The 17,566-nt window shown below is 40.1% G+C and overlaps 1 protein-coding gene across 2 annotated transcripts in view; it reads right to left on the bottom strand.

The window, feature by feature from the left end:
* Window positions 1-3,708: 3,708 nt before the first annotated feature.
* beat-Vc (beaten path Vc) overlaps window positions 3,709-17,566 on the bottom strand; it is a 238,310-nt gene continuing 224,452 nt past the window's right edge. For both annotated transcript variants that reach the window (XM_067763212.1, XM_067763213.1), the window contains exons 6-7: window positions 4,269-4,569; window positions 3,709-4,160 (exon numbers count right to left, since the gene is read on the bottom strand). In XM_067763212.1, the coding sequence (XP_067619313.1) occupies window positions 4,075-4,160; window positions 4,269-4,569 (387 nt within the window). In that variant the 3' untranslated portion in view covers window positions 3,709-4,074. The remainder of the gene's footprint in view (window positions 4,161-4,268; window positions 4,570-17,566) is intronic.

The raw sequence follows: 17,566 nt of genomic DNA on the forward strand, positions 1-17,566 counted from the left end.
TTTATCGATAATATTTCGAAGTGTTTCAACGGAAACGGTGGAAATTTTTTGATAAACGATTAGCTTAACGTTAAGGTGCATCCCTGCCGAAAAGTGTGTGTGTTCACGATTCATTGCAAACGTTCGCAACCGATTCAGCTGTAGGTTATACACTATGACCAATTGAGGTGAGAGTTATTTAACCACTGCCGCGAGTCTTCAATAATCTCCTAATCCTGAGGAGCACAGAGATTTTTCCTTTGCTATTGAATTTCGAAAATGGTACGAAAATTTGTGGGGGTGTATAAGCGAAACTATTATATTTCCAAATAAATGGAGAGACGACCGAACCGCTTAATGTGAGCGACAATGTTACAATGATTTATTTAGGCAATTTAAAATATGTACAAAACATGAAAGGTAAAGAAGGGAGTGAGTGCAAAATTAAGTATGATTGCGAGTATGTATGTGTATGTGTATATATATTCATGTTTACAATTAGTAGGTAGTGTTCTGTTGTACGTATGTAACTAATTATGTTTTGAATATTATTTGAGTAGTAAAATTTGTACAGCGTCTTAGAATATTATTCGACCACAGTGTGTCTCAAGTTTGATCCAACATCAGTGATGATAAGCTTTTTGTTACCCGAAAAGGTAGATGCTTATACATGTAAAAAAAGCACGGCTATGATTAAAGTGTAAACTCAGCGGAGGAGTGGCGTAGGACATCTTCTTGATGACTCATTTTTCGGTTGCGTCGGACATTGCATGATTCAACGGGGGGCGCAACATTTCTTACAAATATTCATTGCACATTTTAATTTTACATATTAGTGCTAGTGACTAGAAGCTTATAATAGGGGGAATTGTATTTATTGTTAACTATTTTAGTCATTTTTGTTGTCGAATTAACCTTAAGTACCAACTCTGTATTTTAGTTACCTTAATGTTGGTTTATTTTGATTTAATTTGTGTTATCATATAAATTTTTGTTATTTCAAATAAATAAAAAAGAATTGTACTCAAATTTATTGGCCAATCAATTCCTTATTTTAGTTGTAGTAAAAGTAATTGGATTTAGTATAATCAGATTTTATATAGTATGATTAAATCAAAGTAACTGAGTATATTTTCAAGATAGTTCGGAAAACTAACGGTACCTGCAATAACTACGTGGAGTGCAGAGACACTGTCGAGCCTCAGAGCTTCTAGTAAACAGCTCTTCAGCAAAGGCCAAGAGTAGCAAACTACGCTCGAATTGCACATTTTACGAAGAGATATTTATTATTTTCAGAGATCTGAGGTTGGAAGAGCAGAAGAGGACTCATGTGTAGACTTTACGAAAATGTAGGAAGATTAAAATAAGTCTGCAAAACTAAGGCAGATATCCTTAAGTGAGTTTTTTCCAAAGGTGTACCTGATGTTCATTAAATCAGGGCAATTAGCGGTGAAGAATCTAGCTACACCAGCTGAGCAGGAATATGCTACACTGCCGATGATTGTTGATTGAATAGAAACATAATCTAAACCTATGAGGAAAGACAAATAATATGCGGCACTATCGATTTTGAGTTCTTTAGGGAGACAAGACCGGATGTTATAGTTCCTGTGCTACTTTAAAATCCTTTGGAGAATCCTTGCAGCTGGCTAGCTCCCATTAATGCCAATTGTCTCAAGTCGGACTAAGTCCACAAGTATTCGTACATGATCAAAGTAGCCTTTGTATCAAAGTCGAGTATACTTAAAATCAGTTTAAAAGACCCTATGGAGAACAGAGATACTATCTGACGGCAGAGGTGCCAGCAGGCAGCTCTTCAACAAAGTTTAAGAGAAGTCAACTACGTACAGACTAGAAGTTTTGTAAAGGAGAACTGCTTATTTTCAGAGGTCTATGATTGGAAGAAACTTGTGGTTTAACTTTTGCGAAATGTGCTGCTTTCGGGGATCTTCTGGAAACTTAGCACACCAGTCGTAGAAACGGCGGATAGGCTCCTTATTCGAATTCAAATTTAGTGAAGAGCAAAGAAATTGTGCTGCATATGTTTCTTGTCAACAATGCCATTTCAGCGGCTATTGAAAACGCATCAGCAGACTGCTTTCTGATAGAACGTCACATCGTAGTTGTGCGGCGGAAGTGGAGTTTAGCGAAGACTCAGAGAAAGTTGAAAAAGAAAACGTACGCCATAGCTCTGCCAATTGTTGGCTAATGATTATGACCTGGCAATTCTTGTGAAGCACTTGTAAGCATCCTGGAAAAACGAAATGTTTCTGCCCGGTGGTGCAACATTCTTAAATTTAGAATATCCTCAATTCCTAAAGTACCGCTAGTTTTGTCTGGCAGAGTTGAAATTATTTTTGATGGCAGGTTGTCATGAAAGTTTTATATAAAGGGCAGAGCTAGGAAGGCTTAGCTTACTTTGTACTGCTTAAGCGGTGCAATTTATAATCGCTGGGCTCTCTCAATAACAGTGATACATTGGTTTTATGACGTGGCGTTGATGCGGATTGTCTAACACAATACCAAATCCCTAACCCGCTAAACTCCTGGGCAAGGTAGCCTCGGACTGGGCAAAAATAAAGCCTTAAGAGTTTGCGAATCATGGGCATGGAATGATAGTCTAAATCGCGCCGCGTTCCGCTTCTGTTAGTATATTCATCATTGCAACCATGGGGAGTGGTGTGGTGAGTTAATAAGAGCAACAGTTTTATTTAAGAAAGCAATTCACCCGTTGGTGCAATAGGTAATAAAGCAGGAGCTCGGTGCGAGCCGGATATTTATCACTGCAAAGTTATCCAGTCGGAGTTCGCCGCCAATAAGGGTGTTGTGAATTTGATGCTATCCAGCGCTTAAGCTGTTGAGTATTTGAAAAATGATATCGGAACAATGTTTGCTTGTTGCTAAAAGCCAGTTGGAGCCAAAGTGATTTTGTTAGGAGCCATATGGAGCCAAAAGAGCCATTGTGTAGGCGCCCTTGTTCTAAAGTTCATCTTTCCATGTAACCAAGTCACAGGACCCTAATGGAAGTCCATGCGGTTTATATTCTCTGGAAATCAAATTCGGCAATGTTCTGAGGGAAACACGTTCCAATATAAGTAATTAAATAAAATTTATTTTAAAATTAATCTAATAGGATTAAACCAAATGCCAATCTATGCGACTTCAAATTTAAAAATATTACTCATGCATATTTGGTGCCACTTGTGATTACTAATTCTGTGCGAGTATTTGTTTTTGCATAATTTTTCCCCAATTATTGTTTGTGACGCAATTACATATGTATGTACAGCAGCGAACCTAAATATAGCAGTGAAAACTTTGATCGAATTTCGTCAATTAAATTTTTATTTTATTTTTTTTTTTGATATTTTTGGAAAGATTTCTACGAATTTTGTAACAGAAACTCAAAGACAATTTGAAAACAATTCGAAAACTCGATAAAATTTTACGAAAATTTTGAACATTATTTTAGAGTTCCCTGAATTTTTCTGAATATGCAGCTTTGTAGCTCAGTCAATTCTAGTCTAGCAACTTATATGTTATAGGTCTTATAAAATTTGCATTGAATTATGATTTTTTTTCGAAGGATGCTCATTTTTTTTCCTCAAACAAAGTTTGTATATAGAAAAAATTTTGAAACATATTTCGCAAAAAAAGTTCGAAAATCAATGAGACTTTTGAGAAACCTATAACTTGTACTTTATTAGATTAGAATTAGTTGCACTACAAAAGTGCATTTTCAGAAAAATTCAGGACACTCCACATAAAAAGTTCAAAATTTTCTTAAAACTTGTTTTCGAATTTTTCGAAAAAGGGTTTTGAGACTGGTTTGCATAGTTACAATAACAAGATTCTTAGAAATTTTTTCTTAAAATATAGATAATGAAAAAAAGGTAGATTATTGAGTCAATTTGAAAAGAAGGCCACTGCTATTTTTCTGTGTGCTGCTGTATGCATTATAAATGCTATGTGAGCATGTTTGTTTCTATGTTAAGGTGTTTTCGCTTTGAAAATACTTATTCAAAAAAGCCATTGATTTTCTTAAATATAATTATTTGCTAAGTTGGCAGATTTACTGGTATCTTGTGTTGACAGCTAACTCCAATGAAAGGCTTCTAACTGAGGTGGCCATTGAGTAAATAATAGAAAACTTAACCAACAAATGACGTAATTCAGTAACACTAGAGGAAAAAACGAAAAGAAATCAAATAAAAAGTTAGTTGTTATTATAAAATTTACGTCACATGTCTATCAACAGTACTACCTTTTTTAAAAATATATAAACTCACCTTTGCTTACACATCCACGACCGCCGCTTGTGACATCACCATCATTTCCTTGTCCTAGCAGTCGCTGCTTGTGACCCGCATCGCGTAAAGCCAGAATAGTTGCACGTACTTTACTTTCACGTCTCACGCTTGGTATGCTCATTATATCTGCTACACATTTGAGTTCTAAAATTTCACTTTTTGATATGAAACGTGGATCATCGATGTGAATGCGTAGCTGTAATGAACTGGCGTACAGCATGAAGCCGTCTGTGTTGCGTGTGATTTCATTGATTTGAGGCTGCAGGCTGTTCATTGGTGCCTATGGAATAGCGAAGTGATGATAATTGAATTATGGTATTATTATTCTACTCAGGGATGTGTAAGGCATAAAATTAGGTGAGTTGTCACCAGCTCGAAATTCATTCTAATTAGGAGTGTTTGAAAATTTTTTAGCTTCACAATTTTTAAATAAGTAAAAAATAAAAGTAAGCCACGATAACCTCCGAAGAGATCTTAGGCCGAGCTTTCTTCCAATTCGTGCCGTGCTCCTTTTAATTTCTCTCACAAATTGGCGGGATGATTTTGCTTAATTTTATTAGAGAAATATCAACCATTATAAATCATTAGAAGTTTTAGTAGTTTTGCGTTAGGTTAATTTTGCAAAATATGTAACTATTTCTGACCAAAAACCTTTGGGGTTTGCCCTACGTAATCATAGAGAACACATAGAGTTTTACTCAAGGGAGTATAAAACAGCTCTATAAAGGACGAAAGGCGATACATTTATCAAACCAGGGATGAAAAAGCCCGACTTATAAGACCTGGAGCAGACACATTTTAGAAGCTTAAGAAAAAACCCCAACCCCAAATATTGTTAAATATCAGCGCCATCTGATTACAATTTTTTTAATAAAGAAGTTTAACGTCACGGCTCGAAATTTGAAAATGTGTATATAGCCTATGAGCGGCTTGCCAAGTGATTTTTCACGAAATAAACCCGAGGCCGAAACGAAAATTTCAGCCGAACCCACTACCGGATGAAACCAGAAGAATCAAAGCCACAATCGACACTAAAAGTCGCAAAAAGAACCAAATTTAAGTGCAGAGCCGTTCCAGAAATCAAACCTGAACTAACTGATCCCAAACCAAAACCGGTACAGAAATTTAATCGAAGCCCACAAAAGTAATCGAACCAAAATCTGAACCAGAATCTCGATTAAATATGGACAAGAGACTAATTCTGGAACCGAAAAGGGAATCAAAACTACAATCGAAATCTGAACCAGATTAAAAACAGGGAACAGAAGCTGATCTTAAAATTAACACGGAACCGAAACTACAATTTAAACCGCATACAAGCGCGAAACCGGAAAAGGTATTTAAACATGAACCTAACCAGGAACAAGAATCGTAACGTGAATGAAAATTGGAATCCAAACGACTTGCGAAACCCTAAAGAAAATGGTAACCAGAATAGGAAACCGAACCCGAACCGAACACGCAATCGTAGCTATACGCAAAACTGCATACAAAACCGAAGCCGAAACAGCAATCGGAATGTTTAGCGAAAGTGGAACCTTAACTACATTCAATAATTTATAGGAAACGAAAAGCGGAACAGAAATACGAACTTGAACCGAATTCGGGACCGTAGTTATATGCAAAATTGCATACCATGCCGTAAAAGAGCTGAAATCGTATCACGAACCTAACCAGGAACATAAATCGGAACGTAAACCGAAATTAGAATTATAACGACATGTGGAACCTTATAGAAAACGGAAACTTATACAGAAATTCGAGCCTGAACCGAGTCCACAATTGTAGCAATACTGCATAGACATAAATCGGAACGTGAGCCGAAACCGGAGATGTAGTGCTAAACTGCATATAAAACCGAATTCGGAGCAATAACAAATCTAGACCTAATAATGAAACGTAGCCAAAAATATATCTCAAACCAGGAGGTGGAACTAAAATCGAGACTTGAACCAAAGCCTAAAAAGAACCCAAAACTGTACTGAAACTGATTCAGGAAACAATAATGGCACCGAAACTACATTCGAAACGGCATGGAAACCTGACACCGGAACCGAAGCAGAACATTACGTAATACCACAACCGAAGCAGGAAAGAAAGTGGAACTGGACGAAAAACCACAATTGGAACTGAAACGTCTGCATATAGCCGGCAATGAAGAAAACCACATCCATAGAAACTTACTAATGTATTCAAGTTAACTTTGGCTCGCCTAGGGGTTGAAGTGTAACAAAAAGTAGTGGCATTATCAGAAACCAATATATTTGTGCTCTTTAAGACGACCTTCTTATTAGTAAAAACCGATACCGACAAGATATTGTTTTACTACCGCTTATCTGTTTATAAAAAGTCGATGAGTTGTCGATAAGGATTCGATAACACTTCTGAAACATACCGTTACAAAAAGAAATTGCCTTTTTTTTGATGTCAAATTGCTTACTCTTTAATAACAAATTTATTACTTTTGGATTACAAATCGATAGCTTCTCAGTAACACACATCGATGAAATTTCTATAAATACTCGATGACTTGTTTGTTTTTTCTAAGCGGGATCGGCCCTCGGCAGTGGTTTGACAAACACTATGTGTGTATTTCAGTCATTGAAAGTGGAGTCGGCTTAAAACAAGTAAATCCCGTTCCACCAATTTTTGGGAAAAACTAAAAAGAAGTAAAAGTAATTTTTGGTGCTGTTGTTGCGGTTGTAGCAATAAGCACACTCGTCGAAGGCCTTGGGGAGTGTTATCGTTGTTGATGGTCCTTTGCCGGATGCAGACCCGGTACGTTCCGGTAATAAGCACCATTAAGGTAGTACACTGACCATCTCAGGAACTGTTTGGTATGGCCACATGAAACCTCCTAGGCCATACCGCCATCCCACCCTATAGATACATAAAAAACTTGGGGTCGCCAGAGCCTCGACTGTTAGAGAAACAGGATACGCCACGGGTAGGTGAGGTTGACAATTGGGTTGGAGAAGCTATATATTGCGCTGGCCCTTTTGAGGAGGTTGCGTTACAAAACCCCTTGAATCAATTTGGTACTTTAGTCGCCTTTTACGACAGGTATATTCTAAGCGCCCTAATCTACCATCACGTCATCTTATGCATTTCTTTGTTTTGTGTTTATCTTTACTTTGATTCCGTTCCGGTCGTATTTCATTGGCGGCCACCGTGGTGTGATGGCAGCGTGCTCCGCCTACCACACTGTATGCACCGGATTCACACCGCGGGAAAAGCAACATTAAAATTTTAGAAGAACATTTTTCTAAGCGGGGTCGCCCCTCGGCAGTGTTTGGAAAGCGCTCCGGGTGTATTTCTGCCATGAAAAGCTCTCAGTGAAAACTCATCTGCCTTGCAGATGCCGTTCGGAGTCGGCATAAAACATGTAGGTCCCCTCCGGCCAATTTGTATGGAAAATCCAGAGGAGCACGACGCAAATTGGAAGAGAAGCTCGGCCTTAGATCTCTCCGGAGGTTATAGCGCCCTATATTTATTATTTTTTTTTTTAGGAAAATAAAATTCGCTAATATGAGAAGTAAAAAAAAATAATTTTGAAAATTTGTTTTGTAATTCACAAAAGCTATCAGTGGTAGGTGAATGCATTTGCGAACCAATATTTAAGATTTGAGAACAATATTAATTCTCAAATGTATTTCAAATTGAGATTCAAGAAAACTCCTCCATTTTAATATCTTATTAGATACTCGCGGTTACTTAACTATTGATAGTTGTCTTCTACAAATTTCTTTCGAGAAGGTTTTGTCGCAATATAAATTCAATGCAGTCAGCTAAAATTAAGCATTTTTAAATTAAGTGTTCCGTTTGCAAGGTTTGAGATATAATGATTTGACAAAAAGAAAGAAGCTCTCTTCAAAGGTATTTAAAGGTAATCAGGCTCATATACATAAATCTGCCTCAAATTGCACTCTTTCATTAATATACTTAACAATCCAAAGAAGCCTGTGAGTAGACATCAAACACCTCACCGTTTATATTAATACCATCATACTAAATCATAGGAAATTCTTAAAAAAAAGAAATAGCACTCATATGACAACTTCAAGCGTACTTAAAAGAGTTAAAAAGTAAGTACCCATATAAAGTGACTGACGAGTGATTGACAAGCGAAATGGCAATTTCCTCAAATTTGCACTGGCTAAAATAAAAACTCTTTTGATTGAAAATGATGAAAAAATTACTGCAGGTGAGTTGTCTGTATACTGCTTCCTGGAAACTACTAAATTTAAGTTGTTCACAAATTTTTAGCGCGACAGAAAACGTAAAGCGTTCAAAATAAAAACCTCCTCCATAAAAGCGATGAGCACTTTAAGTGGCTGTTAGTATGTAATATAAAAAATAAGATAAAGTTTATAACGGAGATTCAAAACTGTCATCATACACATTCGAGTAGTGCTTATGACTTTGTATGCCTTTTGTATATGGTTCTTATATAAAATTAAATGAAAAGTGCTTATTTATAAAAATGTAATGAAAATATATACAAAATGACGTGAGATGTTGTATGAGTATACCCACCCAAAGTGCGTTTAGAAAAAAATAGTAAATGGAAATTTTATCGGAATCAGTAGACAACCTAGCCAGGTAGGGTGGTAAAACAGCATTCTGTGGTCCAGAGCCCTTCTGTAGACTCAAAAAGGAACAATTGAGAAACAAATCAGCTCAGACTATACTGGAATGAATGCCTAGGATAAAGACAGGTCAACTGTTTGTACTCCCAGCAAAGAGAGTATCACCAAGCTTTTAAACCCATGCAGTGAGGACCTACGTACTCTCAATGGACACTATACGGGAGAATATATTACTAATATATACAATATTAAAATATTAGGTTAAATCTATCCGATGCATAAATATGTCGATTTTGTGAGCGGAAGTATGAACCACCGGTTAAAATTTTCTGCGAGTGATATAGAATAAAAAGCCTGCAAGTGTATCTAAATAGCTTAAAGGCCAATACAGACATTAGAAAGCTGAAAGTTAAAGCACAATAAATCTTAATTTAACAAATTTACAGACCAGAAGATTCGAGGGGTAGGTAGGTTGAACAGGCCGGTCCATGAGGACCTCACATAGACTGATTGAGTCCGTAGTGTTACCAGAAGTTTGTTTTAACGACCAAACTGAAAAACCCTATCAAAAACCAGGACCTATGTTATAAAATAGCTCCGTCCTCTTGGCAAATACTAGAAGCTTCCTAGGACTTAATCCACTTGCTGCTTCAAAATCTGACAGCTGTATCACTCCTAATAGCTGGAGTCTTAGCCTGGAAAGTGCAGGGCACGAGCACAGAACGTGCTCGATCGTTTCCTCCTCCAACCCGTACTTCCTACATCTGCTATCACTGACCAAGCCTAGTTTAAAGGCATGTGACGCCAGAAGGCAGTGTCTAGTCAGAATACCCGTCATGAGTCTACAGTCCTCTCTTTTTAATGATAGGAGCAACTGTGTTAGTCTAAGGTTGTAAGACCTACACATAATCTTCGACACTTTACAGCCCCGCGCTTGAACCCACGCCTTTCCCGCTTGGTCGATCATGTGCACCTCTCGCCTTCGCTTAATCTCGCCCAATCTAATTGGGACATCTACAGAGCAAGCTTGAAGGGATGCGCCCTTTTTAGCTAGTTCGTCCACTTTTTCATTCACATCTATTCCCATATGCCCTGGGACCCAATATAGATGTATGCTTCTCCCTGTCCCGATTCTCTGCAGAGACTGCTTACACTCTAACATGCATTTAGATGCTGTGCTATGCGAGATTATTGCCTTAATTGCTGCTTGACTGTCAATATAAAAGTTAACACGGTTGCAGCTTAAGCTATTCTCTTTCAGGGTTTCTACTGTTTTGGTTTCGGCTAATATTTCCGCTTGGAAAACGCTACAGTAATCCGGCAGCCTGTAGGATCTGCTTATTTCCGGATCAGCGCAGTATACCGCAGACCCTACTCCTTCCACTACTTTGGAACCATCGGTGTACACATGTATCGCCTCGTCCCCCATTTGCGCACCCTTGCGCCAACCGTCCACCTCTAGTGTGGCCTTAAGATCTCCCTCGAAGCACAGATAGGGAATCATGTAGTCTGTTCGTCTTGTGATTGATGACGCTATACTACTATGGCCATATGGTCGGCGCTCAAGCTGCCCGAAGCACCGAGCCTGGTTGCAGTCGTTAACGCTTTGTTCTTTGCTACCAGGTCTACAGGTGGGATGTGCAATATGGCATACAGTGCAGCCGTCGGGGTTGTTTTCAGGGCTTCCGTAATGCTAAGCATCGATAGTCTGCATACACCCTCTAATTTTTTGAGGTATGTTGTTTTTTGTGTGGCTTTCCACCAAACAAGAACTCCATAGTATAGAATAGGGCTTACAATCGCTCTAAAAACCCAATGAGAAGGAGAGCGCGATTGGCCCCACGTACACCCCAGCATTCTTTTACATACGTAGAATGCCGTTGAGGCCTTCTTGACCCTCTCCTCCACGTTGAGCTTCCATGACAGCTTACTGTCTAGCATGATTCCTAAATATTTTGTGCAAGGTTTCTCCTGTAAGGTCACCCCTCCTAACTTAGGCCTGACCCAATTTGGGACCTTGTACCTCTTTGTAAACAAGACCATATCCGTCTTCTCCGCATTGACTTTCAACCCGACATTAGATGCCCAGGTATGAATATCCCGAAGCGCCCGATCCATCAAAGAACTAATCGTTGGAAGGCACTTTCCACTTATGAAAATTGCAACGTCATCTGCGTAAGCCGTAAGTTTTACGGGTCCCTCATCGAATTGCCTGAGCAGTTGGTTGATGACCAGCGTCCACAGCAGAGGTGATAGCACCCCTCCCTGCGGCGTGCCCCTGTCCACTGATTTCGTGGCCTCGTACAATCCCCATTGTGATGTAATCTTTCTGCAATTTAAAAAGCAGCCGATCCATCTGATTAAGGCAGGATGTACTTTAATGTAATTAAGACCATCCATAATCGCCCATTTTGCAACATTATTGAAAGCCCCGGCAATGTCCAAGAAGACTCCTAGAGCATACTCCTTATATTTCAGGGATTTCTCTATGCTTATTACCACCCTATGCAATGCGGTGTCTACCGAGTTGCCTTTGGTGTACGCATGCTGTATTGTGGAGAGCAGCTTTTCATCCACGTTGGACTTTATGTACACATCTATAAGCATCTCAAAGGTTTTGAGCAGAAATGAAGTTAAGCTAATGGGTCTATAGTCTTTGGAATACATGTGACCGATCTTCCCCGCCTTTGGTAGAAAAGCTACACGAGCAGTTCTCCAAGAGTGCGGTACATGATTCAGTCGTATGCACCCATCGAATATTATTTTAAGCCATTCCACGACCGCCCTACTTGAGACTTGTAGCATGGCCGGGAATATACCACCTGGGCCCGGCGATTTAAACTTAGAAAACGTCTTCACTGCCCACTCGATCTTGGTATCGGTCACCAAGCCCGGCACTACTAGCTCCGTGATCGAAGTGTGAGTGATGTCTGCTGGCTCCTCTAAACCGTCTCCCGATGGGAAATGTGTATCGAGAAGCACCTCAAGGGATTCCTCACTATTACGTGACCATTCCCCGTTCTCTTTCTTTATTAGTCCCTGGACTATGTTTCCCTTTGCTAGGACTTTTTCAACTGTGCTGTTTCGCTGGAGCACTCTATGTCCGTACAGAAACTTTTCCATGAGTTTATCTTCGCCCTGGTAATTTCACGCTTGTAGATCCTCAGTAGATCCCTGTACTCGTCCCGACACGCTTCGCTTTCCGCGCTCTTTGCGAGCTTAAACATTTCTTTAACTTGTCTTCTTAGAAGACTCAGCTCATTGCTCCACCATGGCGGCGTTGCTTTTCCTCTGAATCTTCTTAGAGGGCAAGCTTTGTTATACGCAGTCATAAGCGTCCTTGTTAGGAATTCATTCGACTCCTCCAGTTCCTCTACATTAGCAACCTCTTTGGGTTGTCCCAGTTTTGTTTCTACATGTTTCTGGAATTTATTCCAGTTCGTTGACCTAGGGTTTCTAAAGGTTCCTCCCTTCTCTACCCTCTTTAGGGGGATGTTGAAGCTGATATACGCAGGGTCGGAGAAGGATGGTCTATCAAGAACCATCCAATCATACCTTGATATATCACGCTCGGAGCTCAATGTAATATCCAGAACATTGCTGGATGTTGGACCAATGTATGTAGGGACATTTCCCCTGTTGTCTATCTGCAAATTGGTTTGCAGGATGTAACAAAACAGAGATTCGCCTCTCTCGTTCGTATCTGCTCTTCCCCACGCATTGTGGTGCGCATTTGCATCTGCGCCTATGACCAACCGCCCTTTGCGCCCTTCCTCCTGTACTAGCCTTTTGCACTCCATCGGTGGGACCTCCGCAGCATGGGCCATGTAGCAGGACGCCAGGAAAAATGCCTGCTTATTCTTTTGCTCAACGGCAACCGCTACGACATCCTCAGTGATGCAATTAGGCAGCATATATGAATGCAGCTGTTTCCTTACCATTACTACAGCTCGCACCCGTCCTTCAGTTTCCGCGTAGTAAACGCCAAACCCGCGCGCGCTAAGTCCAGAAACCTTTCCTCCCGATGAGAGCCACGGCTCCTGGATCAGCGCCACGTCAAACGAACCCTCCTCAAGGGTTAGGAGGAGTTCGCTCGACGCCAATTTACTGTGTTGGAGGTTTATCTGTAGGACTCGTAGCACCATTGGGCTGTTTGTCCCCCTCCAGCACCTTCGTCTTGACGTCGTCGTCCTCCCCTTGCCCTTTTGGTTTAGAGTATTCGAGGCCCCTTCAGCTTCTCGTGACTATTGTGCAGGGTGTTCCTCTGTGCGAGTCACAGCACCATTTAGCGGTTGGTCCTCTTCTAGCACGTTCGTGGTGACGTCGGAGACCTCCACCTCTCTTTTTTCCCTTAGGCTTTTGAGGTCCTTTTCGACTTCGCCCACCTCTAGCGTGTTAGGGTTTTTATCCTCGGGACTTCTTTTTCAGAGTCGCATGTAAATTTTGCCAGTGCCAAAGGACATTTGACCAAGCTGCATGTACAATATAATTATAAGCTCCCTTTCCACAGATCTCCACCTTTCAGAAGTCATTTGTCCGAAAGGACTGCTACGATCAACCAGCGCCACAGTCAGTGACTGCTTTGCCACATCACTCATCTTCTCGGGAAAAGCAGGAGCCTTAGTGTTATCTCCCTTTGGCACCTCCGAGAAATCCGGAGTCTTAGCGTTAACTCCCTTTAGCGCCTCCGAGAAAGCCGGAGTCTTAGCGTTATCTCCCTTTGGCTTATCTCCTACTTCCTTAATTGGAACTTCCCTCTGACTCGCAGTTTTCGAGGTAGTTGCTACCTCGCTATTGGAGCCCATCTGTCTTACAGCTTTGGGCCTACTTGTCTTGTCTATGCGACTGCCCTGCCTCACGGCTCTAGGACTGGGTCCTTTCTGCCTCTTGAAAGCAGGCTTGTCGCCTTCCGCCGAACGTTGCCTCTTCATTCTGGCATTCGACGCTTCTTCCTCCTCGTACCGGTTGCAGAACCGAGGGTTTATCGCAGCATACCTTTCGAACTGCCTTCGACCTATTTCTACCGCTTCATGGGCCCATTCCAAGCGCTCGATCTCCACTTCTGTTAGTTCGACCACTGCTCCCAAGCGTTGAATAATTCTTAGTGCTGCACGGTACTGCGAGAGACCTCTTTTACTTCCTCTGCTCCGTACCCTTCTCCACTCTTCTACTCCGTTTTCATTTGTGTGCTTCTCCAACACGGAGTTCATTGAATCAGCACTACTCTCGCTCTCCGAGTCCGACGCATAGCTTAATTCGTATTTGTCGTCCTTGGATTGCGACTCAGTCCTCCTCTTTACATCGTCCTTATTACAGTCAGTTAATGAGTCGTTCATCTTGGTCGTACCACCGCCTGCCCGACAAGGCGGGCTCAGCGGTCCAGTATTATATACGGGGAAAGAACCGTCCGGCACAGCAGCGCCCCTTGCTGTGGTAAGGCCTTTAATACTTCCCGAGGTGGCCCGGTATCGGGAAGGCTCCGTTCGAATACAGCCGAATTTATCCCCTGGCTGCAAATCGTCCAATAGGCGCGGTCCGCATAACACCCTGGATTAGGGGGTTGGCAGTTCTTGGTCACCGACATCCCGCCGCCCTCGTATGAGGCGAAACGGCGTAGATGTCAGTCCTAACCAGCTCCGCCTCATAGTCGGGCGCTATGGAGTTCGGCTAAGCCCTCACACCAACGACAAGGTGCCTACCCTAGTGAGGGGATTCGAGGGGTAAAAAATATTAATTTCCAATGCAGTGGAATTATTACCAGAACCTTCTGGTGCCGGAGAGAACCTGATTCAATTAATTACTGAAAAAGCACTCCTTTATGGAATACTTTTTCTGTGAAACAACAACAAAAACTAAATACTTTATGATACCATGCTCAAAATCTTGTCGGTATAAAATCTTTCATCTTGGACATAGACATTTTTTATACTTTTAGGTTAACAGAATGTAATTGATTCTCTTATTTTATAATCAAGTGGTGGAAACTGTTTGATTTCCGAAAATTTTACATTGGTTGCTCATGTTACCAATGGCGCCCGAATAGGGACGCCAGAGTTGGATTAAAGCAACTATGGCTTTTACTAAGAGTTTTCTTAACCGATATAAATATTAAGAGGGAAGGAGGTGCCTTGCGAGAATGCATAATCGGGCTTGCTTACTTCTATGATACTGTAATCGAATTGGGTTAATCACTTGGTTATCAAAAAATGCGCTTTGGTTGCTCACGTTATCCGTGGTGACCAAGTAAAGACTTTAGGGTCACGAGTAAGCAACTATGGCTGCTTTCCTAGAGATGCAACTAAAATCCTTTTAAGTCGACATAAATATAGCAGTACAGAGTCATCATGGATTACGCATGACCCCTATGGCGTCCGAGAGAGGTCACAAGATTTAGCTTGAAGCAGTTATGTGTACTACGGGTGCAACTACGATAGGTTTTAGTCTATCTAACACGACATACATATTGGGAGAAAGAGGTTAGAGTTTAACTGATCATGCCACCAAATGACAGCCGAGTGTTGACGCAAGAGAAGGAACGAAGTCAGCTTACGTAGAGGTGGAATTATACTCTTTTAAGTTTATATAAAACGAAATTAATGTTGAGGGGGAAAGAGCTGCCTTTGAGAGCTCATGACACCTATGGCACCGGAATGAGAACGCAAGAGTTGGCTTGAAGCAATTGTTGCAGCTTATCTATAGGTGCACCAACATATTACGTTCTCCGTTAGGAAACGACAAAAGCTTGAGATTTGGCAGATCTGATTTTTGTGTTTTATGCTAAATTGAAAAAACTTCAGATCAAAGTAATGACATGGATGCATTTAAGATGAGCATCATTTGTATATGCATTAAATGGATCTCGCTGGGCAAGTTTATGCTCAATGCGCTAGTTGAGGAGCTACCATAAAATTAACACTATAGTGACATATATTATATTTTGCTAAAATTTGTTTTTTTCTGGTACATATGCTCTTGTTGATGTCACAGGAATGCCTTTACGAACACATGCATACAAAAATATTCTTCACAAACACAAATGTATGCATGTATGTAGTAAGTAAATATCTTAAAATTTATGTCGCAGTAGAACTCCAATAACCTATTCTACATATGCATATAAATAAATATATATACTCAAGATGAGTCGCAAAGGAGTATGCGACTAATGCCAGTTTTGATCTCATTGTATGCGTTGAGCTGTTCCTTTTTCTTTGAGCATGTCCAATAAAGAGACTAATTGTGCCCATTTATACCCGAGCGGGAACGATAGGACCAATCCCCTTTATAACCATATGGGAACGAATGCAGATTAATCTCTTTTCTCACCAAAAAGTGTTAGTTTTCGTATGGTACGAGGTTATGCTCATTTTAATCGCAATATTAAAACTTGCAAACAATTTTTATCATCTGTGTAAAAAAATTATTAAATATCCAACTTATTACAAGAGATATGCGTCGACGATAATAAAACATATTGTGACGAATATTAGCAACACTAAGTGATACTATCATCTCTAAACCGATGCTAAGCAGTGACTTGTATGCACATCCATAAATCAATCATTATGTCTACACATATGTCCATACGAGCAGCGGAGAAGAGACGCACAAACACATGCAGATATCTTATCTGAGATGCTCCCAAAAGTATGCAATTATAATTGTGCTCACATATACACGCGCATATGAGAAGCTATAAACGTAGTAATTTTATAGCTGATAACCAACTAGTAAATTCTAGAAATGTAAGCGCCTAGAAGTATGCGAACGAGAAATCATAGAGCATAAAAGGCAACAACAGTAGAGACACAAAAATCAGTTTGATTTCATACGCTATCTGGCGAGCAATAGTGGTATTATTCTAAAGTACTTTAATAAAGGCCATTTTGCATTATTGAATGGTGGAGTTATTTATTCAACAGTTTAGTGATTCGAATATTAGCAGAAGGTTGCATATAAGGGGAATTGCATAAATTCGTTACAATATGGTCAAAGTCATTCAAAATCGGTACAGAGCTCTGCATTTTTCTTAAATAATTCGAATCAATCACCTTGTTATTTAACCCACTTCGTTGCCGGTTTTTTTATGTTTCTCAAAACGGGCTACATACATCTCAACCTGACTAATCCCAAATGTTCCCAAAAGGGACTAGATGGGATAAATTATGCCCCAATGTAGAGAAAAGAGAGCAATCAGGGACCGCTCTCTTTAGGGATTAGTCGTAATATTTTTTGCAGGGTAATTATGTACATATGTTGTATTTTAAAGTGAAGTAAGTAAGTAGTTGCATTGGTGTAAACTCATGGCCTTAACTTTATTCATGAAACCATGAGGCTTCCGCTTACTGCCTTCTGCTTTCTGCCAAAGCCATCAACATTACTTCTGCATTTATTGCCTCTGAATGCCTTTATTATGGATGATAGCAATAAGTATGCCACAGCAACAACTTCATATGAATTGTTGTTTTGTAAAAATAAAAACGGAAAATAAAAAGAAAACAAGTTGGGTTATTGCCTGCAACGACTTAACTTAACAACCTTGGTGACGATGCTGATGATGACGTTAAAATATGCCGATAACGACTGCATTTATGGACAATGTATGAGTACATATTATTACAGTTATATATTAATTTGTGCATATATATGATGTCTCGTATGAGTATTACTTAAATTCCTGCTTTCATA

This window comes from Eurosta solidaginis, chromosome 1 (assembly GCF_040869045.1).
Source record: "Eurosta solidaginis isolate ZX-2024a chromosome 1, ASM4086904v1, whole genome shotgun sequence".
Taxonomy (NCBI): Eukaryota; Metazoa; Arthropoda; class Insecta; order Diptera; family Tephritidae; genus Eurosta; species Eurosta solidaginis.